The 25,897-nt window shown below is 32.9% G+C and overlaps 3 protein-coding genes across 9 annotated transcripts; 2 read left to right on the top strand and 1 right to left on the bottom strand.

Moving 5' to 3' along the window:
- The first annotated feature begins 490 nt into the window (after positions 1–490).
- Positions 491–6,450, top strand: LOC121203162 (RNA-binding protein 2). Of its 7 annotated transcripts, none has more exons than XM_041094511.1 (8): positions 1,216–1,529; positions 3,155–3,210; positions 3,335–3,471; positions 3,564–3,852; positions 3,973–4,034; positions 4,171–4,252; positions 4,971–5,070; positions 6,108–6,450. In XM_041094511.1, exons 1-8 carry the CDS (start codon positions 1,486–1,488, stop codon positions 6,184–6,186), a joined length of 849 nt encoding a protein of 282 aa, XP_040950445.1. In that variant the 5' UTR covers positions 1,216–1,485; the 3' UTR covers positions 6,187–6,450. The 7 variants fall into 7 exon arrangements, with proteins under 7 accessions (XP_040950451.1, XP_040950446.1, XP_040950445.1 ...); XM_041094513.1 differs by having other exon boundaries at positions 1,220–1,529; positions 5,981–6,117; XM_041094514.1 differs by having other exon boundaries at positions 1,221–1,529; positions 6,090–6,450.
- Positions 6,451–9,666: 3,216 nt separating this feature from the next.
- LOC107905235 (SKP1-interacting partner 15) lies at positions 9,667–12,006 on the top strand. Its single transcript, XM_016831839.2, has 2 exons — positions 9,667–11,134; positions 11,765–12,006. The coding sequence occupies exon 1, from the start codon at positions 9,871–9,873 to the stop codon at positions 10,978–10,980; it is 1,110 nt and encodes a 369-aa protein (XP_016687328.2). The 5' UTR covers positions 9,667–9,870; the 3' UTR covers positions 10,981–11,134; positions 11,765–12,006.
- A 1,887-nt stretch (positions 12,007–13,893) lies between these two features.
- Positions 13,894–18,240, bottom strand: LOC121217906 (transcription factor VIP1). Its single transcript, XM_041094519.1, has 4 exons — positions 17,450–18,240; positions 16,523–16,655; positions 15,354–15,438; positions 13,894–14,502 (listed from the first exon to the last, which is right to left on the bottom strand). Exons 1-4 carry the CDS (start codon positions 17,959–17,961, stop codon positions 14,261–14,263), a joined length of 972 nt encoding a protein of 323 aa, XP_040950453.1. The 5' UTR covers positions 17,962–18,240; the 3' UTR covers positions 13,894–14,260.
- Positions 18,241–25,897: the final 7,657 nt, after the last annotated feature.

The raw sequence follows: 25,897 nt of genomic DNA on the forward strand, positions 1-25,897 counted from the left end.
GCAATATTTTAATATTATCCGCCAACACTAATCAATCCATTCTAAATCCCGCTTGACCCATTTTATAAAAAAAATAAAAATAAAATGTGCTTAAAGTTAATATACTTTTCATATATTTGAAATTTAGTCATTTTACTTTTTTGGGATTTGATTCTTCTACTTTTCAGATTTAAAAATAAAAGCTAAATTGTTAACATCATTAAAATTCTTTTGTTAAATTGAAGTTCATTACAGTATTTTTTTTCTGTTACATAATTATCAAATGAGTATTTCTTTATTTCTAAATGCCAAGCTAATTAATTTAATAAAAGAACTTTAATAATGTTAACAATTAGACTTGAATTTTAAAATCTGAAAAGTATATGGACTAAATTCTTAGAAATAAAAGTCGAGTGACTAAACATCAAAGGGAGAAAAGAACAAGGACTACTTGACCCATGATCCGTTCTAGTGGTGATCCATCCGGAAAGATTTATGAAGGGTACTTAACCGAAAACTTCCGAACGTGTATACTAACTGACTCTCTAGTTTTCTGAGTTAGCTAGTCGTCTGAGTTAGGAAATCTTTTGACTGGTTACCAGAAACTCAAAAGGAAATCCGATTTGCAAAAAATAAAAATAAGAAATAAAAAATGAAAGGAATCGAAGTAGATTATATTTATAGCTAGAGTTAGGGTTTCCTTGATTCTGGGTTTTCCACTTTTTTCCTCCTTTTGTAAAGGGAAATTTAGAAAAATTAAATTATTGTAATTGTTTTTTTGTAAAGGAATTTAGAAAGAGTAAATGGCAGATGGTTACTGGAATCGGCGACAACCAAATCCTCCGATGCTCTCTTCTGGTGGGATGCTTAAACGACCACGTACTGATTACGGTAAACTTCTTTTTTTGCCGCTATAAATCCTTTTTCTGTTGTCATTTTGTTTGTTTAGTTTTCCAAAATTTTGTTTATTCCTGTTTTAGCTTTAGCTGCTTTTGAGATTAGTTTAGAAAAAAAAAGTGGAAAATGTTCGGTTATATTGGTTGAATTATGTTCGAACTTAGTATTGGAGTTTGATGTTAGGTTTTATTTTATTGAATTAGATACATTTGTATGTAAGCACGAATCAAAATTGATATTTTGTTAACAATGAAAAATGAATGCCCATGTTACTCGGAGTCACGGGTTGAGTGTTTCTTAGTATGCATCTAAAATCAGTATGCTTCTTATTATTTTTTAAGCTTTTCCATATATTTGGGGGATCAAACCCTAAAATACTCTTCCTGTACTCATTAGGCATCTTATTACATTATCAAATCTTGCTAAACAAGTTAGTCAACCACGACCTCATTGAGGTGTTTTCAAACTTTGATAGGAATTGGATATTGGCCTATCACCATTTCAGTTTTCGTCTGGGGCAAGCTCTTGTTAAACAAGTTCCTCGACCGCCCAATCCCAACCTCATAGAGGCATTTCCAAACTCTGATAGGAATTGCATTTAGACTGATCATGATTCCAATCTTCATCCGGTGCAAGGTGTTTCTGATCTCAAGGTTCAAAGATCTTATTTTACGCTTAAAGTCGCATTTTAGGTCATCTAGTGGTATGTTTTGATAACCCACGTCTTGAGAGTAAATATAATTGAAGAGCTTATGAAATATTTCCATCTCTCGATAATCTTATCATCCTCCACCAAGATCTGGTTGTTATCCTTAATAGACATACCAGTTCCCAAGTATCTAGTCTTCTTCTCCCTCATCTGAGGAAAGCCTATAGATACAGTTCCCTCCATCTTATGGGTCCAATTTATCAAAAAATACTTTTATATCTCTCACTCTAGCATCCTTTACAGCCTTCTTGGTCTCCTTTCTATTCTAGCTTGTATTTCTGAAAGCTTTTTTATATCCCTACAATTTCTTAACTTTGTATAGTCAGATCATTTGTCCTTAATAGCTACCTTTACTTCCGCACTCCACCATGATGGTTCTTACATTGTGATATCATGCCCATAGATTCACCAAGTTCCTATTTAGCTACCAGCTACAAGTGTGATACAATCAGTCATCTTATTCCACATCATAATAGGGTTGACTTTGTCTTCCCATTTAGCCTCCTTGGTTAATCTAGCCACCAAAGATGGCTGTGCATTCCCTTCCAAAATCCTCCATATCCTGGGGTTTAGGACATGTCTCAATTGCTTATATGTCTTTCTAAAATAAAACTTAAAACTGGAAGTTGATGTTGTGTAGCTATACTCTCCTCCAGTATCACCTTACAGTCTATGTAACAACTCTATCCATCAGTAAGAAAAATAAAGTCTATTTGGCTAGCATTCTCTCCACAGAGGTGATTGGATGGGAATCTCTTTTCCTGAATAAAGTGTTTGCTAAAACCAAGTCTTTAAGATTAAAAAAACCTAGGATGATACTTCCTCTTTGCTTCTATCCCAAAATTGTACCTCCCATGCACACTCTCAAACCCCTAAGACTTGCCCATGCATGTCCGTTAAAGACGTTCCAATGAAAATCTTTTCTTCTACGGATCTGCCTTGCACCACTTCATCAAATTCCTCCCAAAATTGTCACTTAATAGCATTCTCTAGTCAGTTTGTGGTGCATAAGTATCAGTAATGTTTAAAGCATCGGCTTTTACTTTTGAGTTTTATAAGAAATGTCTCATTGTCTGTCCTTATAATTTCAACAACCAACTGATGGTCTTAGGTCTTAAACTATACCTACTCCACTTCTAGTTACCATATCTACCCAAATGATATAATTTGTGACCCCACTGACCATTAGATTTAGCTTTCTTATCTGTCTGTTTAGTCTCTTGAAGGCAAAAATGTGGATATTCCTTGTAATCCTCTGCTAGCTCTACATAATTACATGTAAGAGGCCTTGTGTTCCAATATATTAAACCTATGCTAAAGTCTGGCCTTTCTTTAATCCTATCTGTCCCTTATCTTGGTGGGAATGGACCTTTTACTCAATTGACACCATAGCCAGTTGTTGATGTGGCATGTTGCTTAGGGGCAACAGCCTAAAACCCCATGCCCATTTAGCATTGCTCCTGGCCACAAAGATGCTGCACATTGCTTAGTAGTGAATGTCCCAATGTTAATTCTCTTATCTTGGTTCATGTCAAAAGATGTGACGGGATTTCCTGCTGGCTATCACAGGTGCCCTGCAGCCCTCCTTTGTTTGAGTGAACCTGAGACCAGCAGTGCAAGCACAAGTGAAATTCCATTTTGTTTGTAATGAATTTAAGAAAATGCTTGTTTCACTTTGCATGTTTTGTGAAAGATATTATCTGCTTTAGGAAAGAGTTGCATATAAATATTCAATTTTCAACTTAACAGATGCTCCGCCTTCTGGACCACGTTCAGCTCTTGAGATGCCTAGTTATTTGGCAAGAGATGATGATCATGGTGGGCATCTGTCTGTGAGGGATACAAAATCTATTGGATCAGCATATGATCGTTATCTCCAGAGTGCAGTACCATCTTCGACTTTTACTCATGCTTATTTATACTTCACCTTGCATCTCCATTGTTGTTTTCTAAAGCATTCATTAAATTGCTTTTGAAGAAACTTTCTTCTTTTACTTCTGGAGAAGCTAGTGCATTTGGTGGGTCAGGAAGGGCTGTTGGTGGTGCAATGCCTGTTCATCCAATAGCTGATCCTCCCCTGATGGGTCGTCTTGGATCTGCTGCTCCAGATCTGTCATCAAATGGTCATAATATCGGTTATAGTGGTCAACATCCAGTGGATGCAATTGCAAGGCCTGGTCGAGATACCGTTCCTCTCCCTCCAGATGCTTCCAATACTCTATATGTTGAGGGATTTCCTCCTAACGGCACAAGGAGGGAAGTAGCTCGTATCCTATGTAATGTAGTGCTTGATAAGATATGTTGATCTATTCTTTTTATGATATGGTATTTTTACTTTAGTATCTTGCTTCCAACTGTTGGTTCACATTCCTTGATTGAGATTATAGATATCTTTCGCCCTTTTGTTGGATATAAAGAAGTACGGTTAGTGAGCAAAGAACCCCGACAGGTAAGTGGAGTAGGCATTGCCAAAACTTAATTTGTCTCCTTTAGCATGATTTCCTTTGTTGTTTTCTTTACATATGAAATTGTCATGAGTTAGCTTGCTGCTTTGAATGCTGAAACCTGGTGCATTGGTAATGCAGCGTGGTGGAGATCCTATTGTCCTTTGTTTTGTTGATTTTTCAAGTCCTGCCTGTGCAGCAACTGCAATGAGTGCCTTGCAAGGTGATCTCTTCGTCCATTGTTTTTGACATTTATAGAAGGTAGCTTATCGTTGGATGATGATACATAGTACATGAAAAAATAATAGGAAACCATAGTGAACACTCTAGAACGATATTGGTGCACTTGAGCATTTGGCTTAAGTGGTAGGTTTCTGTATCCACTGTTAAAATAGTAACACCCGAATCTCCCCTTCCTCGAAATTTTAAAAAAAAAATGATATCTATAGCTTTTTATGCTGTGACTTTTCTCTATGTCATAGGTTTTGCCCATCATCCAGCTCGATGCACATATCTATATTCTATAGAATATATAATTCTTTTGACCAAGTTTGGTATCACAAGTTAAATGAGACTATCTCAGTTATTGGACTTGCATAAAAATCAAATAAAGTAACAACAATAACTATATGATTAAAGATATATGTCATTTTACTTCTCTATACAAAAATATTTTTCAATAAAGAAACCTCCATATATTAATCACCTAACTAGAGCCATCCAAGAGCCAGACTTTATTTGGGCTTGGATAGTAATAAGGCTTGATTGTTCAAGAGTCAAGACCCAGTTTGAATCTGGTCAAGCCTAGCGACCTACCTAGCCTTTGACCAGGTCTACATGTACTTGTTTTTTTTCCCTGAATATCTACATGTAACCAAATTTTAGTCTTTGTTATTTGTTAGTGCTTTTGATAGTTTTGTGATTATTGTTGTATTCTGCAGGTTATAAAATGGATGAACATGACCCAGATTCTAACTACTTGAAGCTGCAATTTTCTCGGTACCCTGGCCCAAGGTCAGGTCCTGGAACTCGTGGAAGGAGGTAAATGTCACTTTCTGTAGACAAATAGGCTTGTTTGCAAGCCATTTTTAACCAAATTTTTATGGCTATCCTTTTTATAAATGGAAGGGTTTTGAGGATTGCCCGGCCTTATTAAATAGTATTAATATGTTGAAAAATTGAATTTAAATCGCTCGATCCCGCTGAGCATTGGCCCTAGAAATTGAGTGAGGATCAAGCAATTCTTGAGTTGCTTGCATATTTGAGGAATCCGTGTTGTATGATAACTTAAGGGATAAAGGTGTTTTTTGTTGTAGAGATGGAACATAGTAGCATTTGCATTTAGTGTTTAAATTCAGGATTTAGTGTTTCCGCCACCATTAAAAGCTCGGACTTTCACCGAAAACTGTTGTGTGTTAGCTAATGGATTTGGATGGATAACGTTGTGTTATTTTATTAATGATAATTGTTTTCTGCTTCGTTCTTTGGAGTTGATTATGTGCATTGTCATTCTAGATACTTGTCTAAGAATACTTAAAGCACTTCATTCATTTATTTTCTTTGTATATTTTAATGGTTATGGACCCGACCCATCTGATTTAACAAATAAGTCAAATCCTCGACTAAAAGCTCTTTAACGAACAATCCTAGGTTTACCCGTTTATTGATTTTGTTGAAGTGTTAATGCTGATTTTGCCGTTATCATTTGTCATTGTATAAATGAAAAATAACCTTCTATACTTGAAATCATATTTTACAATGTCTGTCGAGAATTATTAGGTAGGTTATTACTATCATATCAGTTATGATCCTCAATCAATAGTATATGGACAAATAGGGATATATTTATGTCATTAAAAGCTTTACTAACTCACTATTAGTTTTAATTTGAAATCTTCTCCATCTAACTTGTGCTCCTTTCTCTTTCAAACTACTCACTCCTAAATTGAAGCTTTGACATACGACATCATTTAAGCTAAAAACAAGGGACCTCTTTCCAAAGGTTATAAAGATAATGAAGAAACCAATTTACATTCAGGTGAATTGCTATTTTGATGTAGTTCTTGATGGTTCTTCAGTCTCGCTGCCATGAACAAACGAGGAATTGATTTGCTCTTTGGCGTCCATTACTTTTGGATCTTCATACTCCACTTGTAAAATTCTCGGTCCATTTACAGGCCATAACCCTTTTCCTGTAAAGCAATCCTCCAATGCTTGAACACAAATCTTGGGATCCTCAACAGTTTCACGGTCAATGCAGAGTGCAAGTAGCATTCTTTTGTGTATTGTTCACTATATATCTTGTTTCCAGCAATTGGGAGAAGCAGAGATGATAATATTAACAGCAAAATCTGTAGTTGATTCTCTGCTTCGAAGCAACAGTTGTTAATAGTAACACAAAACCTTTTCTTTTTCCCAATAGACTAGATGAATCAAACTGCCTGCTAATATGCTTTAACATGCCACGCTTGGGATCCAATAACATTCTCCTGCCCTCTGAGCTGCTTACAAGTGTAGAACCAACATGATTAAAAGGGTCATCACTGGATCTACGGAATTATCTTTCAAGCTTCACTATATAAAGTCTTTACATCCTATGATCTCCAATCTGAAGCAAGGAAGAAATACCATTATCAACTATGTTAGATTAATAGTACTATAGCCTGGCTTATACAACTAATGCATGACTATTTTAATCAACCCCATTTCAACCATCTTAGCAGCCAGTCCCGCATGTTTGGACTGAAAGAACCGAAAATTTGAAGAATGATAATATTTTCAAACTTGAAAGAATCGAATAACAAAATGGATGGAAGTTCAACTAGATTGAAAACAAGACAAAAATCAAAGAAAATATCTTTTGTCAATAAAATGATGAAAATCCAATTAAAAATGTTAAAACACACTTCCCATCTAATTAGAGTTAATAATGACAGTACCCAATAAGAATATAAAAGAATCCAATGAAAGAATAAAAAATATTTGATGAAAGAACCGGTCGGAGTGAAGGGTTTGAAAGAGAAAGGAGCAAAAACGTGATTAAGAAAGTTGAAATGGACGGTATTAGTGAGCTAACAAATTTTTTAATGACATCTAAATATATTTTTATTTGGTATTATATTATGAGTTAGGTCCCTAATCAAAAGATGGGAATGGTCATTTTGACAATTGACTGGTAACTGATTGATGATTGCAGTGACTAGTTTGATTAACCGGTTCTATTAATTGATTTGACTAACTGATTTTATTAACTGTTTATTTAAAAGTGTTTGATAAAACTTAGTTGATAGCTAAAAACTGATACGTGTAAATTAACAAATAAAAGCAGACACATTTTATTATTAAGTATTTATTTGTTTACAATACTTTAGTCTTTATTGGGTGAAATTATTGAAATAAAATACTATTACTAAGGAATTAAAACATCCATTATGGAAATTAATTGGGGAATATTTTTGAAATTTTAAATAAACAAATTTCTTAAGTTACTTATTTGCAAATATTAACCTTGTGGAAATTGATAAATATTAATAATGTATCAATATAATTGTAAACTATATTCTTAGTGGTAATTATGTCATATTCTTAGTATGTAAATTAGTGATAACTATGTTACACTCTAAATAAATTTGTCAAGTAGCATATTTCAATTAATATAAAGTTGCACAAAAAAAAATCATTTTACACAAGTAAATTGAAAATGAATTAAGAGTACATAAATATTCAAGGATGAATGGGCTTGATTGAAAATTTTTCACAGTAATGTTGATTTTTGTAGATTCACAGTAGAGTTTTTTTTTGAGATTTACTTTGGACTTTGGAGGTGAAAGTGGAAATAGGAGAATGGAAGCTATTGATATCTTCGCACCTCCTAGTAAGTTTGAGAGCATGTGGCAAAGAGAGTAATTTTTGAGCAAGTATGGTCATGTCATTCCACATATCTCATTCCCAATCAACTGTTAAAAAAAGTTGCTCATCCCAGAGTTTTTTGTTTTTGAGGTTTTAGCTCAACAAGCTCTTACAAATCTTCATTTACCAAACATTATAATTAGAGTGTTTGACTATTCAATCCTCTCTTTGTGCCTAAATCAACTAAAAAAAGGCTCAAAACTCTGTTTACCAAACACCCCTTATAATCAAAAGATGACTTGAGTTTGTATTGATGTTGCAAATAACTTTATATTTAATTATTATTTTATTTTTTAAAATAATTGCTATTATTATTTATTTGTAACTGAATAGATTTGTTCGAATAAACACAATTTTCAAAAAAAATTGTAATGAATAAATGTTGATTTTTAGGAAAGTTATAATGTTATAGAAAAACATAAATTTTATCACAAGTTAGGTACGAAAGTGACAGATTTTCTTGATGAAACACAGAATGTGCTATATAAAACTCAATAATACTATTTTCGCTATTTTGTATTTGATTTTAAGACTTAGTGTATCTTAGAGGCAAAAATAAAGACCCTAAGGACAATGAATCACACTTTGAGTCTATTTTTATTTTCTTCTATTTTTCTTTCTTACACCACAAATTTTCTTTCTTGCACTAGATTTTCTAACATAATATAAAAATGAACACAATAACAAATAAAATAAAGGGATGATTTTGTAATCTACCAACTTTTTGATGTTGTAGTCTTTGATTACTGTAAGTACGATCTTTTCCAATAGAAATTGCAAGCCAACATAAAGATCACCATTGTATTCAAAAGTAAGCAAATTTAGATTCAATATTTCATGGACATTTTCAATAAATTCATGCTCGTTAAAAACATTGATTTTGACAGATTACTTGAAAGATGAAGATTGATATTTAAGTTGATTGTGATTTGTTTTTTTGGGTAAATTACATTAAGAGTCATTTAACTGTAGTTGACAAAATAATCATTTAGGATTCATTTCAGTCACCCAACTTTTGAAAAATATCAAAACAGTCACCACGAACCATTTTCCGTTACAGACGTAACGGAACTACCATTTTTCATTACAGACTTAACGGAACTCCCATTTTTCGTTATAGACTTAACGGGGTTTCCATTTTTCATCCCCCTATCACTGCTCTCCCATCCCTCTACTCCGATTCTTTCCCTCTCCCTCATCATCCCTTTGCCTAACCCTCTCCCTTTGTCCCTTTCCCTCTCCCTTATTACAAAGGCAAAATCAGTGGCTGAGAAATGGTGGGACTTGTGCGAGAACCTCTTAACCCTTACGACGGCAACGCCCTCAAAATTATCGACACTAGAACCCTTCAAGTGGGTCATATCGAGCGTTTTATAGTTGTCGTACTATCACCTTTGATTGACTCTCACTTGATTGTCGTTGAAGGTATCGTGCCTAATTCTTGTACTGCCAATAATAAGTATAAAATCTCATGCCAAATTCATATTTTCTCTAGATTAGAAGCCTTTAATTTTGTTAAATCCGCTATTTCACGATGCGGGTTGGAGTTAATTTCTCACTCTAATGAATTTTTTTACGTTGTCTAAAGCTATTGTAATTAAGGAAAATGATTAATTTAATAAAAATATACATATAATATGAATTTAATAAAAAACATTTTTTAATTGGACGGTACCATAAATCATCTAGTGGATAAGATAGATAAAATAATTTATCCTGAATTAGACAAGATATAATGAAAAATGTAAAATTGGGGGTGGGATGTAGGGGCGACGGAGCTTAGACTCCTTAGCCACCTTTGGAAAAGAAAACACAGACTCTTTACGCAACCCTCAAGTTCTCCATTTCTTTTATTTAGTTTATTTTATTAATTAAAACCCCCGTGAATTGATCATCATCTCCTGCTTCGCGTCGCATTCTCCATCGACGAAAATGGAGGATTCGCCGATCAACCGTCTTCCCGAAGACACTCTTCATCAGATCTTCTCTTCACTCTCCCTTCGTCAGATCATGATTTGCCGCTCCGTTTGCAAGCTCTTTAACCGAACCTTGACCTCTTCCTCTTTCATTCACCTCATCTCCGCCCGATCCCATCTCCACCTCCTCGCTCTCCGCCCCCCTCACCTCCACCACCATCACCACAGCCGCCACGCCTCCCTCCACTCCTGCATCCACGTGTACGATCCCGATCAGAACCAATGGCTTCGATTCAGTCTCGATTTCCTTCCCTTCCGATCTCCTCACCCTGTCGCCTCTTCACTCGGCCTCGTTTACCTCTGGGCCGACTCACCCGACTCCAACAAGTCACTCATCGTCTGTAACCCCTTGACTCGTCAATACAGAGTCCTCCCTCAACTTGGCTCGGCCTGGTCCCGCCATGGCTCGGTGCTAGTTGACTCAAGGAACCGAGTCATGGTCTTAACAGAACTTGCTGCTCTCTATTTCTCCTTTTCTCAAAAAACCCAGCAATGGCTCAAATTCTCTTCGAATTTGCCTTCGAAACCCCGAAGTCCCATCGTGATTTCCAACTCCGTTTTCGCCCTATGCGACGTCGGATCGCCGTGGAGAAGTAAGTGGAAATTATTCTCTTGCGCTGTCAAAAATTTGTTGAACTTAAATTTAAATGTCATGAACAATAACTGGGAATGTTTAGAAAGGCACGAATGGGGGGACATTTTCGATATCATGAAACGACCGCGTTTAATACCCGGTGATGGGAACAAGATCTTGATGATTGGAGGCTTAAAATCCAATTATTCCTTTAATCAATCTTGTTCGACGATTTTGATATTGAGATTGGATTTGGAAACAATGGAGTGGGAAGAGGCGACTAGGATGCCTGAGGCCATGCACCGCTGGTTTCAGGATAGTAAATTTAAGGTCTTTGGAGGAGGGAATAGAGTTTGCTTTTCTGGGAAGAAAGTTGGGAGGTTGGCTCTTTGGGATTGCTGCAAATGGCGGTGGATTGATGGGGTTCCCGGAAATGGGGACGAGCTTTTCCGGGGATTTACGTTTGAAGCTCGGCTTACTGCAATTCCTTAAAATCTTTGCTAGGTGTGTCCTTCCATTATTTACTACTTTGAATTATTTCTGTATTTCCTTTGAATCACTTTGAATGACGGTGGATTGATGGGGTGCCTGCAAATGGGGACGAGCTTTTCTGGGGAACGTTTGCGGTTCCTTAAATCAATGCTCGGTATGTTCTTGCACTGTTTACTACTTTGAATCATTCTTGTTTTTCGTTTATGTTCTTTTAGTGAAATGGATGATTCAGGGTAGTGCAAAAAACACTGTAACCTGTTTGTCAACACTCAGGACTCAACAATGAAAAAGTGAGATTTGCGTTCAATTTGTCCTCAGGCAATGTAACTCGTTAATTATAATGGAAAAGAACCCAAGAATGTTACATTTCTTCTATTACTGTTTTTGATGCTTGATTGAGGCATTGTGTTCAAATATTGGATAATTTTTGTGTTTATTTGCAACTACAATGTGTTTTTTCTCTGAAATTAATGGAAGAAGCTAGTGTTAGGAGATCACTATATGAAGCATTGTCAATGCTAATCGCATTTTCTTGTCATTTGCTAATCTATACTCTAGTTAGTGCAGTTACTAAGAATAACATTATGGCCTGTTCATTGGAATGTTTTGTGATGTATGGTAATTCGGAATTAAAAGTATGAAGTCATAGTTACTATTGATGTTGTAGTTTCTTCAAGGACATAAAATAGAAGCACCGGCTCGTAGAGATCCTAATTAATTGGATTTTGGAATGGTGCTTAAATATATTCTTTTGGCTGAGAGATTGCTCTTATATTGGTTTCAGGATCCGGGAGGGGGTGGCTGTGGAAAATGAGAATTAAAATAGTTGACCTCAGTCAAACTAGTGGTTGAAAGGAAATATTTTAGAGTTTTTTACTACTCTCTACTCTTTCTCTCTTCTTTCTGTATTCCTTCTTTCCTTCTCTATTTTCCAGGGTTTATGTTGATTTATTTTGGCCCAAATCATAATTGTATATGAGGGTGAAGATTCAACTGAATCCAAAATATAAATGGCATGTTTAAGCATGAATTGGAGCTTAACATAAATATATTAGTCCTAACACGAGAAAGATCACTCTTTTGGCTACTACTTCAAGCATACATGCAAATTCAAATGCAAGAAAGAGGAAAAAGATATTTGTTCATATGATTTGGCCTTATTGTTACTAGTACTTTATCTCATTTGTTTTGGTTTTGGTCATTTCCTGTATTAGAAAGAATTCATAGTGTATAAGTTAAAGCAAACAAAAGGCCTATCCTCAAGCCAAAATGCATGGCTGAATAGGTAAGTGTTGGCATTAACAGTACGAAGCAAACAAAAGTCCTATCTAAGACTTTGTCCTTCAAGATGCACTTAAAGATTGCCTTTAGAAACATCTGTTGTGGGCAGGGGGAGTATTAATGGTTCCATTAATTCTTCAAGAGTCTTTGTCTTAGAAACATCTGTTGTGGGCAGGGGGAGTATTAATGGTTCCATTAATTCTTCAAGAGTCTTTGTCTCATGAATATTAGTTGTCTAGTAAATCACAAGTATTGTTTATATATGAAAGGCAGCCATCGTTGCCTTCTAATTTAGATGCTAATCACAGACAACTTGGGAGAGCATGAATATATCATTATTGGTATCAAGAACTTCATGCATAAGTAGGCTCACCCTTGTTTTTTTAGGAATATGAATGGATAGAACACACAGATTATTGGTATTTTAAAGTAATACCTAACTGATTATCAAATGATTTGAAAGTATGCACACTTGTTTGTTGTGGATCTTAAATATTTCCTTCAGAGCATAAGAAATAGTAGGTGGAAACAGATGAGATGAAGACATAAAAGGATCGGGATTAAGCACATGTGCTAACATCACTATTGCTAGTTACTTCATTATTTGCAAATGAGCTTGTATTTAGCTCAGGAAGTTAGGGCATGGTCCAAAATTCTAGCGTGCTTGGCTCGTGGTACTACAATTCAACCAAGCATATTTTTGTTTAACTTTCGTGAATATACATTGCCATGCTTCAAGATGCAGTGACAGAATGTCTTTAGAAACACTTGTGGGCGGGGGGAGCATGATTCATGAATGATCGTGTAGGAGTGCTTCTGGAGGATTATTTTCTCAGGAGTATTTGTTGTCTAGAAAAAACAAGATAGTGTTGTTTATATATGATAGCCTGATAGGTAGCCATCATTGTCTTATAATTTAGATGCTAATCTCAGATAGCTTGGTAGAGCTTGAATATGATTTAATCAGCATTGATCATATCATGAACTTCATGCATAAGAAGATTGAGCCTTTTGAAGTACTACCACATAATATGAATATAAGCATCCCCATTTGATGCTACGTGCCCAATATGAGTATGTTCGATTACTTTAAATTTTCATATATTTAGAGGGTCTTTAGACCCCCATACCTATGTTATTATTTGTGTGTCAGACATAACTACTTCAAGAAAATGAAAGTTTGATTTAAGTCAAATATTTCCTTTTGAGCCTAAGGAAATGGTAGGTGGGAAGAAAGTGGAGGGTTTGAGCTCGTGAACTTGCATCTTATTGCCAGTTACTTTGCATGTGAGTTGGTATTTGGATTTTGGATCACGAAGCTGAGTTATGGTCAAAAATTAGCAACCTTAGCATGTTCCCTCTACTACCATCTTAACCAAACATCATTTGTTTTTGTTAAACTCTCATTTGTGCAAATGCTTCCATATGTTTTGATGTAGAAACTTTATGTAGTCTTCTTTTTTATTATTAAGACCTAACGCCCTAACTGATCTACTCTGACCCAAATTACTGTTTGATCAATAAAGCTCGTTTCATTAAAATTGATAATTATAAAAATACTTGTATATTGATATAAAAAATAGAAAAGAATTTTGAAACGCGACCTGTCGAGTTCTGGAAGTACGCTGAAACTACACCAAGAGATATTCTCTATTTCAGAATCCGAGTTAAACAAGCATCGATAGTCTAGTTGTAATGTATAAATGAGGCTGCTGAATATGAATTTTCATAGTACATTGGTACTGAAAATCAACATCTTAGCCCTCAATTATGCAATAGAATAAGGGACCTAATCTCTCCAAAGCAACACATTTCCATTCATCTTAGCCTAATTATGGAGGTAATAAAGCCATATGTGAAACTTCTGATCCCACCAACACTCTTTCACAACCCTAACCTGCAATACATATGCATTTATGTATACATATATTACCATGTACAAAATATTATGTTGAATGCATTTTCTTATGTTTTCCAAGGATCCTTTTCCAGCCTCAAACTAGGCTCCCTGGTTAAAATCCATAAACTGAGGTTGCGGATGTCCATTATTGGTGGATGACTCGGGCATCTGCTGATGCTGCTGCTGTTGCGGGGTTTGCTGACCACCAAAGTGATGTGGGGACGGTTGGTGGGAGAAAAACTGAGGTAGTCCGCTATTGAAGTGGTTTCCATTCATAGCTGACATTTGACCGGCTTGTATCTTAAGCCGCTGCACCTCTTCCCTCAACGCTTCATTTAAAGCTTCAACCCATAGAAATATAAATGTTAATTTTAATATATCTTCAAAGCCTAATTTGGTAACTAAATGTCAGTGTTGTGTCTAGAGGTGCCTGTGCCTTAGCACTAAATACCCCTATCGAGCAGGGCCTATTTAATGGCGCACCACGCACCTAAGTGCAACTTTTTTATAACGCAATCAGCATGGAAAAAGCCCGTCTGATTAAAGTTCGCCCTAATTTTTTTTAATTTTCGCCTTTTCATTAGATATAAGTCTATCAGTAACAAAGGGATAGTATCAATATCTATACTTCTCAATATTTGAGTATTCTACTATAGACATAGCCTATAAGAAAACCATAAATATTGACTAATAAAATTTTACATGTTTTGTAGATAAACTATACCTCACTAGTTTATTATTATTAACTTGCACATACACATATGCACTTTATTCTACTCAGGCTAGCCTTTTTTTACTTGCACCTTGTCCTTAGAAAAAATATAAACGTTTTGATGTCTAGACTGCGCCTTGTGCCCTTGACAATACTGCTATATATACCCATTTGATGACTTATTGTAGGACAATACAAAAATTGTATGGACTATGGAAGCAAAAATATGACATCCTTTCCAATGTCATATTAACAAAGTCCTTTAAGTGCACTCATGAATTTACAATTCAACTGTGCCTTACTCTTTTACATGATGAAATCACTTAACTATGAAATGGAAGAATTTTGATGGTTTTACCAATTGCATCATAGCTGATGAATGACCAAAACAATACAGTCACTTCATTCATAATGCTCCCGGCCACCACCGGTATAATTGCAGTATGTAGTGCAAACATAAGGAAAAAGTACGCATATTACCATCTCTCAGCTGCGCTTGTTGCTCCATGGCCTGTAACCGTAGTTTGAGTTCCTTATTCTCAGTAGTCAACCCAGTAGTGTCTCTCTGCATTGAAGGAGAAATATATTAGAATCTGTTCCCTTCGCTCTGGGTACAGTTATCAAATATTAGAGCCCTCAAAGATGCAAAACAGGTTTTCCAGGTTTGCAACTTCAGCAGAAATAAGTCAATTGGACTCTATAAAATGCTAAATAATATCATATTGTGCATGATAACTAAGCAGTCCCGATGATAACCATATCAGATAAATCATGCAAAGTTTTATCTGATATTTCCTATGTTAAAGGTACACAGTTATTTCAGTGCTACTCAGACCCAAGGGGGAATGTAGGATCCTGGTACGTGCCTAACACAAGTATGCTTGGAATTTTGGAAGCTTTTTCATATACTTATACGCTTGTCCCTATACTTGTTGGATAGGGATGTCAGACATTTAAAATAAAGAATCTGAGCGACATAGGCTATTTCAACTGCATATAGTTTTCTTATTCAAGGATTGACCAATGATAGTTTACAAGGTTAAGTGTCTAGGAAAAACAATTTGTAGTGGAACTTCTCTCAAGAAGGTGCAAAGTGACTAAAGATACTAGCAACATATGTTCTCTATAGATATGGTAAGATTTTTCTAAGTTTTTTTCAAGTATTTTGAAGGATCCTTAAAAGTCATAACTTCTTGCTTATGTATCCAACATGAGTGTCAGACACAAATACTATAAGAAAAATAAAGAGTTGAAGCAATAGGCAACCTTAATTATAGTAATACGGGTCTAAACCTTCTTCCAACTAAGAGAATTCTATGCATCTATACAACAAAGAAGTATTTTCAAAGGTGAAAGCAGTCTCAGAAAAGATTTCCTCTTATATTCAAGTAGTAAATTAAATAACGTCCCAAATGAAATGTTTTAAGTCTCTAACATTTATTCCGATTATAACACGTGATTCAACCCATAAATATACTTGCAGGCATCTGTTTCATACATATGAGATTCCACTCGCAATTATAATCATAGCAATGAAAAAAAATATCATTTGAATACACGAACCTGGAAAGGATAAAAAAGTGGATCACATTTTCAAGATGTAAACTCTGAACCTAAATCAGAGAGGCATAAGGATAAAGTATATTTACCTGTAATACTGTGACCTGTGCGGAGAGATTGGTAGCTTCTGTTTGAAGAGTCTGAACTTTCCTCTCCAGCTCACTGGTGTATCGAATCTTCCTCTCCTTCGAACGCGCCGCGGATTGCCTGTTAGCCAGAATCCTAAAGAACACAAACAAACTTCATTTGCTATGAAAATTAATTCCACCAACTTACATTCATAAGACAACATCTATGCTGCTCCAATTCTGACTCTTTATTGTCCCAAACATATCGGTATTCCGCACTTACTGAGAGTACCGCTATTAGACCCTTCTAATATATCGGAGAACTTCAAAGGATTTGAGTGTCACCCTACTTCTGTTATTAAGGTTGAAGCTAGTGCACAAGGCTCCCAGACAAGTTCTTAATTCAAACAGCCTTCCCAGCAGAGAGGCTGTTTGATCAAGCGAAAAGTCACTAGAAAAGTGTTCATCATGACAGATTGACAGGCACCATCTTTCATTCTTTCCTTTTATTTTTTAATTATTAATAAAAGAAAGTAATTACTACTATAATACAAGTAAAAAGAGCTTAAACATGCTTGAGCTCAAACTAGAAATTGGAAGCTTGAACTCGATTGAATTTCATTTTAGACTCAATTAAGATGTTTATTTGTAAGAAAAAAGAAGCTCAATTCTCATATTTATTATTTGTGCTCGCTCATTAAAAAATACATTAAATATACAAAAAAATAAAAAATAAAAACTCCATCAGATCAAAGATATTTTTTCAAGTCGAATTTGCGCATGGATGGAAGATCAAATCAAAACTAAAGAAAAACAAAATTTCTCTCACAGGAAACATAATTAATTAAAAATAAGTTGTAAAAAAATTTCCATTAATTTGATTTTAAAATAAAAAGGATAAAAAAAGCAGTAGCAAAAAGGATAAACTATCAGGAAAAAAAACCCTACCTTTTAGCTCTCTTGGGATCAATAAGAGCAAGCTCGGCGAGTCTATCAGGAGCAATAGCCTTCTTAACACCGCCAACGGCCATCAAAGACTCAACCTCAAACGACGCCGTACCATCCATCGAGTTACTATTCCTGTGGTGAACCCTCTTCTCTCCCGCCGCTCCTTTCCCGCCAAATTTCTCATCTCCAGCTCCTCCTGAAATAGCCGGTCCAGTCAAGCCGAGTCCGTCGAAAAAATCCGAGTCAACAGAGAGACTACGGAGGTGGGAAGAGATTTGCCTAGGGTTACTGTGGGAGGAGCGAGGATGATGCCCGTTGGAGGAAGAATCGTCAGAGGAATAGATAGGAACGGGGACGACAGGTGGAGGAGTGGGATTGGAGGAGGAAGCCGGGAGGTCAAGGGAGGAAAGATCGAGGTCGGAAGGGTCGAAGAGGAGAAGATCATCGAAACGGAAAGTTGTGTCGGAGTGAGCTCGTCGGTGGTGAACTCCACGAGGAGGTATTTTGTCCATCTCCACTATCAGCTTTTGCACCACCGTTTCGGTAGAAATTGACGGAGGATAGTTCGGCGGTGGTGGTGGTTGAGTTTAAAATTTGTAAGAAATACGAGTTGAGAGAGCTTGGGGTGGAGAAAGGGATCTTTTGGTTGAAAAACAGATACACGTACAGAAGAGTTTGAACTTTGAACTAATTTTTTAATGAAAACTTAAAAATTTTTTTAATTGAGTTGACGTAATTTATTTTTTATTTATTAAAATCATAAAATTTATTGAAGTTCTCTTTCTTTGTTTGCCTCCCATGCGTATCTTTGACCTTCCTTTATATTTCCCATTTTTTATGAGAATTTAATAAATTAGATTACTGCCCAAATATTTCTTAAAATTTTGATTGTAATGGTAACATTAAAATTTTAAATATTATAATATTAAACATATATTTTAAATATTAAGATGTCGTTAAAGCGATTGGGTATGGTTGTAATATAGGTGTTAGCTCGATTCTAGAGGTAGAATTTCGAGCAATTGTTGATGGGCTGAAAACGGTTTGGGAGAAGGGGGTGTATTGGCTACTAATTGAGAGTGATAGTAAAGCAGTAATAGACCTAATACTTGGAGTCAAAGTAATGGGCTCGCTGAGATTAGAATTGGAGGTTCACAATGGATGACTAGGGATTGGTAAGTAGAGATTAGATATGTACCACGAATAGTGAACATGGTTGTTGGTGCTATAAACAAGGTGATAAGGTGTTTGATGGTGCAAGATGCAACATTGAGGGATAAGCATTGAATAACTAATCTATTGTTATCAGTTGAGTGTTATAGTTCAACTTCTTTTTGCAACTAAAAATCTATATATATGTAATTCAGTTAAGTATTTAAAGAAGAATAATTAATTTATATCTCATTAAAAATAATTAATTTATATTATATTTATGATGTGGGGTGAAATTATGTAATAACTATATTTATGAACATTTCATATTAAAAATGAATGAGAATTTGGTTGAATTGGTAAAATGAAAAGTTTGAAAATCATGATAACTTATGTTGAAATTGCTTTATGTGTTAATTTAAATTGATTTTTATATATTTTATAATAAATATAAAAAGACAAAAATATAAGAAGTTTGAAATATGTTATATAGTATAGGGGGATATTGATAGATGTAGATACTGGTCACCACAATATAAATTAAAAATAATAAGATAAGATAAGATATAATTATGCCCATATTAAATAAAATTAAATGGGGAGTTCGTATTATTATTACAAATAGTTTTAATATTATTTTTTTTAATATGTTATGGTTTAATGATTTGTTTGAGTTTTTTTAATTCATCAATTAAAAATATTGCATTGTCTTAATTTTATTGTTATAAATAGCTTGTCGTGGAGCAAAAGTGTGTCTGGTTGCATGGAAAAGTAGAGGGATAGAAGGAGAAAATAAATTTTAAGTGTGTTTGGTAGGGAAGAAAAGTAAGAGAAAAGAAAATTGAAGAGGTAATCATTTTCTATCCTAATGCATAAAAACTAATCCTTCCAAATTGGAATGACGAAAGGAAAGAAAAATGAGATTAATGTATATGTTAGTTCAAAATTATACATCTTCAAATGTTTTATTTTCTTTCATTTCATTTTTTTAACTCGACCAAACAATTAAGAAAATTTTCTTTTCTTTCAATTTTTTCATATTTCCCACTAAGCACATCTATAAAAGAAAAAAAAATATATACATATTCCATCTTTCTATTTGTCTACCCCTTCAATTTTTCATCTTTTCAAAAAAAAAAAATCCACTCTACCCTTGAGGTGATTGGGCTGCAGTTATTAGAAAACGATGAAGAACAAAAAAGAAAGAAGGTTTAATTAAAAAAGAGAATAAAAGGGGATAAGGAATCAATGCCAGTCATATATCAATAAATGACTTAACCTCATGTCGGATGACATGTCTTGACTAGTTTGCCCATGGTTAGGTTGGCAAAATGATACGATGTAATCAAGTTGTAATATATATGTGTGATAAGTACTAATAGATGTTTTGTGGCAGTAGTTAAGTTGTCAAGGGCAGCTAACTTACATACCCTTGACAATATAGTGGAACAATTCCCTTAGTTAATGAGGACACTGGCAAGTTAAATGTGATCACCAAGGTGGTGATCCAATGAAGTTCAATACCATACATCTTCCCAGCGAAGATCACCTTAACAAGGTATATGTAACAATAGTATACTAATTACAATTATAATAAGAATTTAAAGTTAAGATAGATTTATTAGGGTTAGTTATACATTATATCTCAATTTGAGATTTTTTTTTAAAAGTAAATATAAATATAGAGTAGCTAAAATATAAGAGTAATATTCTATATAAAAATAATTCAAATAATTTGAAGTTTCAATGTGTTCAATTAGACCTATCTTTTCATCATTGGATTTAGAATATTTTAGTTTTTACTGTAACCTTTCCCTTATTATGCATAAACTCAAATACAATTGTTAACGCTCAAAAAATATTCGATAAATGCTGATTTTAAATTTAAACATAAACTCTATATTTGAGTGGTTGAGCTCTCCATAGTAAGAAAAATAAATAAATAAATAAAAACATTTGAAAGATAGTGAGGGTGCATGAATACTAATAAGACTTGTCACTCTCATTGCCCAATTAGCCAGGGGCGAAACTAGAAAATTTTTTAGGGCTGAAATTAAATTTTAATTTTTACGATAGAACAATGTAATTTCACAATTTTAATAGACTGTATCTTTATAATTTTTAAAAGATTAAATCAAATTTTTATATTTTTAAGAGAGCAAAGTGTAATTTTACCTTTGCTAATTTAAATTTTTAAAATTTTTAAATGGGTGCTATATGAAATAAATTTCATTTCAGAGCGACCCCTGCCAGCCCCTAATTTCGCAATTGCAAATAGCTATGTAATTTTTTTCAATTAAGTGATTAAAATATTATTCTGAAAATTATAAACTTAAAATTGAAGCACAAATTTCTTTCAAACAAAAAAGGAACGGTCTCATAATTGGTACTCCACGAAAATTAATATTTAAGCTTCAAATAATATTTAATTTAAATTTTATGAAAGTAAAATATTTATGTAAAAATATATTTATGAAAAAAAAAAGCACAAATTTTCACCATTTTCAAGTTCAATATATTTAAGTAGTATTTTTTAGTTGTTTATCTATTTTTTATATAAAAATATGAAAAAGATAAAATTATTATAATAATATATATTCCTTAAAATATATTTTAATTTTTTTAATTAAATTGACGTTTAACTAATTCATAAACATTAATTGGAATAGTATAGATTTTTCATTTTTTTTAGGGAAGCTTGTTGTATGGATGTATATATATTTGATTATGGTTTTAGTCTTTTTATCATGTTAATTTTAATTTAGTATAATTTAAATTATTTATTTTTATAATATTATTGGTGAGTCCAAATTGATAATAATGTTAGTAACACAAAGTGATTATGTCGATTTTTCTATATTGTTATTCAAACACATCGTTAAAGCTACGTGAAAATCTAACCAACCATGCTTAACTAGTAATCAATTTACACATCAGTCGAATATTACTTAAAACTGTTAAAAGAAAAAATCATGTCATTACTTTAATAACAACAACAAACGATGATATCAATTTAGGCCTAATAATAACAGCATAGAACGAGTTTTTCAATGTTGTAAGAACCAATCCAGTTAGTTGATCCAACCTATTAGATCACGACATAGAATCGAAAATGGCTAAATTTATTTCGAATCAGTAGAAAATAAAAATCTAAATTAAATTATATTATATTAAAATGTTGGTTTTCTAAAATTACAAAGAGAAAAGGATATTTTTCATGATTAAATTATAAATATTATATGGATTACCGTTGAATTGTTGGCACGTTAGCATCGCCATTAATTTGGGTCTCAAATCTTTTCCCAATTAAGAAGGGAAAATCATAGCATATCGTCAACTAATCAATCAATTAATAATTCCTCCTGTGATTTTAAATTAAATTTAATGGTGTGTGCATTTTGTTCCAATCCCTACCTAGCAATGCTCAATCCAATGGAGAGTGATGAGATTGAAAATAGTAGTAATAATTAAATCATTTTAAAATAGTAATTACAATTATTAAATATAATTTAAAAATACTATATCTATGTTTATATTAAAAATAAATAATAATAAATACATTTTTACATTAAATTATAATATATTATAAATTTGTAGTCATGTTAAATAATAATTGATTAATGAATAATCAAAATTTTATTTTAAAAAATTCATAAATTATATTTGTATTTATTTTATTATAATATTTTTTCTAAAGGAATATTATTCATGTTTGTATTATTCATAAAAAGTATTTAATTATAAAAATTATTAATGATCCATATAATAGTAAATTCTATGTATTTATTAAAATATTAGAAAAATAAAAATTATATACTTTTCATATGATATAATGAAAATAATAAAAAAACGGCTTTGGTTAGATATTTTTTAATTGAAAAAAAAGTCCGCGGAATTATAAAGGCGGTGTTCAAAATAAGTATAAACAGTTGATTGAATCTTAGCTCGATTGGTATGGATATTATTACCAATGTAGGAGAATATAAGTTCGAGTGCACTAAAGCGCATTATTTTCTATTTATGGGTTGAAAAGGGGCTATGAGTAGTTATAAGCATTATATCAAAAAGAACATATATGATAAGAACCTATAATGAGAAGAGAGATCATCACCTATACTTTTTTTTAATGATATTAGTTACGTATTTTCATCCTAAAACTTTTCTAGGTTGTTTTACTGCTCGATTCTAAACCTTCTCTTATTTTGTATGAAATGATTTTTTTTTCTTATTCAAAACAAAAGAAAAAGGAAATTTGAACCGTTTCGTATTTTAAAATTCATAATTCAAGAGTTATAGCTTGAACCTGTTAATTTATGTATGGAAGTGAAAAATTATGTAAAAATATATTTATAAAAAAATTATGTAAAAATTAAAAAAAATTGATTGAAATTGTAAAATTAAAATTATTAAATTATGGTGGTATAAGTTTAAATTCCATTATATTAATATTTTATAGATTTTTATAAAAATATAAAAAAATAAAATATTTTTTATCCTTTAAAAATATTATTAATTAAATTAGTATCCCATTAATTTGTGTAGTAATTCAATAAGAAAAGATTATGGAAATTAGAGGGTAGTGGGAGTGATAGTATGCACTAATAAGTGAGGTGATTTGGGTACAATGTCTTCAACCCAAAATATGAACTTTTAGGACAAAGGATGGAGTCGTTTGAAAGTGTTTGCATCAAAATCAAATCAAATCTGGTCGCATGTCTTTGTCTCCATTTGTTTGACCTTGACACGATGCCCAACACTTTCCACTTCCGTCCCTATTACCTAGTGGAGCATTGTCTACTTGATCTTCTATGCATCCACTTTTAAATATTACTTTTATTTATAAGAATATTGTTTTAAATTCATGTTTCAGAGTGGGTTGATTATTTATTTAGGGAAAATTATAGAACAATAATTTAAACGTTAAATTTGCTTTTGGAATTTAGTATTTTTATTTTCAGAATTTTTTATTTTTTTATTTAAGATATCAGCTCCAATTGTTACTACCATGTTGATACATGTTTTAATAATGAGGAGATAGAGAGAAGAATGTGGTGGTGCAAAGGAGGTTGATTCATCAAAATAAGCGAATAGCCGGAGACAAACAACAGGAGAAGGGAGACAACTGAGAAGGCTAGGAAGACAATATACTAAGAGTAAGAGCTCAAGGTTAACAATGAGGATGAATATCCTTTTTCTTTGTTCTAGAAGGTATTTATAGAGGAGATCCTCTTGTTTGATAGCGGTAACGGAGTGCGTAAGGGATGTATGTAGTGGGACCCATTCTGTTATTCCTTTTAAGAGAATACAAAGTTGTTATGCTCATGTGGGTATCAACCGTCTTCAAAAGCATTGCTTACATTTGGAGAAGTACTCATATTAAAAAGCAGATGGCCTAAGCATATTAGCAAGTAGCCTAATGAAAGGGAATGTTCCCTCTATTAGCATATGGTCCCATGGCAGGGGGCTAAATCAGGAAGTTGGGCAATTGAGGATGAGCCAAAGAATGGGAAGTGGAGAATTGTCTTCAAGCATCCACTTGGTGTCATCTGGAAGTGCCATGTATCTTGCCTATGTTGGGGTATAACACGCTGTTAAAATTATTCTATTAACTTCATTGATGTCTCATTTTGAAATTTAAAAAAAAACCATTCATTTGGTAGTCACGCAACAATAAAAATAACGTTGAAGATGCTGATATATAATGACCAAAACTGAAATTTAACTATTGTCTTACCATATAAAAAAAAAGTAAGGTAAGCCCAAGAGTAAAATATATATAATCATGTAACGTTTTAATAGAAAAGTTAACTATTTGATCTAGTTAATAACATTATAAAAAAATAGGGGCCAAATTATGTTAGAAGTTAATGCATAAATATTAAATCTCAAATTTAGACAAAAAAGAGGGACCAAAATTGAAATTTAACTATTCTTATGATGTAAAGAAAAAGTGTCAGTGTACCCACGAGTCAAACAAAGGCAAACAAAGGCAGGTTTTAACTACCTTTTAGATATATAATAAAAATCAAATTTCGGTTGATTTTAGCAATGTATTATTTTCGGTTTGAATAAATTTGACTTGATTTGAATTATTCTACCAATAAAAATATAAGTTTTTTAGTTTAAATTTATTTATAAAATATATAATGAATTTTAAAAGATTTTCAATAAATTAGAATTTTTTTAAAAAATTTAAATCTTGGATTTCAAATCTGACTCATAAGACATTGTGGTCAATAAAAAGGGCCAAACCCAACTTTTTGTCAATTGCTAAAACAGAACGTTAGGTCCACTTTGTACCTCAAAAGAGGGGGCCGTCTTTTGCCTCCTTTCCACAAAGACACCAACCTCAACCTTAGAAGGTTAAATATAAAAATAGTCACTTTTGTTTATCTTAGATTACATTTTAGTTATTTATATTTAAAATATTTCGTTTTAGTCATTTACGTTATAGTTTTGTTACAAAGTGATCACTCTACCGTTAAGCTCCGTTACCTCCCTAATGACAATTTTACGTGACAATCTAAATGGGTTTTAAATGCCAACTTGAATGTCTTATGTGACAGTCCAAATTAAATTTATTTAATTAAAATCCTATTTTCATCCAGCAACTGGACATCCAAGTTGGCATTTAAAACCCATTTGGACTGCCACGTAGGACTGTTGTTAGGGGGGTAACAGAGTTTAACGGTAGAGTGACCACATCGTAACAAAACGATAATGTAAGCGATTAAAACGTAACATTTCAAACATAAGTGACTAAAATGTAATCTCAAGCAAACAAAAATGACTATTTTATAGTTTAGCCCAACTCTAAATATAATAAAAACCATATAATACAACAAATTTAAAATAAAAATATAAACTATACATTAACTATAATTATGAATATTGACAAAAAAAATTACATGAAAATATATGACAAAAAAAATTGGGAGTTATCGTAATAGCATTGATTTTATCATGTTCATGCATTCATGTTATTTTCATACCATGTTTTATATTTGTGTTATTTTCGTAGGTTCAAAATGTTATAAATATATTTTTACATGTTAATAATCTGTTTTATCAGGTTTTTTATGCCTTTTTTTTTGGTTAATTTTGTGTTATATTTTGTTTTGTATAGAATATCAAAACAACTTAATTTATATGTGCGTTCGTGTTATGTTGTGTCTAAATTTATCTCATATTTTATATAATTTTTAATAGCGAGTCAATTTGAAGAAAAAAATTATATATTCATATCATGTTTTCGTTATTGTTTTCATGTAACTAAGTTGTTATTGATTTTATAAG

This window comes from Gossypium hirsutum, chromosome D05, assembly GCF_007990345.1.
Source record: "Gossypium hirsutum isolate 1008001.06 chromosome D05, Gossypium_hirsutum_v2.1, whole genome shotgun sequence".
In the NCBI taxonomy this organism is placed as follows: domain Eukaryota; kingdom Viridiplantae; phylum Streptophyta; class Magnoliopsida; order Malvales; family Malvaceae; genus Gossypium; species Gossypium hirsutum.

Bases quoted from the DNA above. Each gene is read 5' to 3' on its own strand.
- LOC107905235 (XM_016831839.2), top strand. From the start codon at position 9,871: ATGGAGGATTCGCCGATCAACCGTCTTCCCGAAGACACTCTTCATCAG.
- LOC121217906 (XM_041094519.1), bottom strand. From the start codon at position 17,961: ATGGACAAAATACCTCCTCGTGGAGTTCACCACCGACGAGCTCACTCC. The intron at 16,656-17,449 runs GTAGGGTTTTTT...TGTGTTCTTTAG, and splicing joins GATCCCAAGAGAGCTAAAAG to GATTCTGGCTAACAGGCAAT. The intron at 14,503-15,353 runs GTAATATGCGTA...TATGGGTTGAAG, and splicing joins ACAAGCGCAGCTGAGAGATG to CTTTAAATGAAGCGTTGAGG.
- LOC121203162 (XM_041094511.1), top strand. From the start codon at position 1,486: ATGATTCCAATCTTCATCCGGTGCAAGGTGTTTCTGATCTCAAG. The intron at 3,472-3,563 runs GTACCATCTTCG...TTGCTTTTGAAG, and splicing joins ATCGTTATCTCCAGAGTGCA to AAACTTTCTTCTTTTACTTC. The intron at 5,071-6,107 runs GTAAATGTCACT...ATGGTTCTTCAG, and splicing joins CCTGGAACTCGTGGAAGGAG to TCTCGCTGCCATGAACAAAC.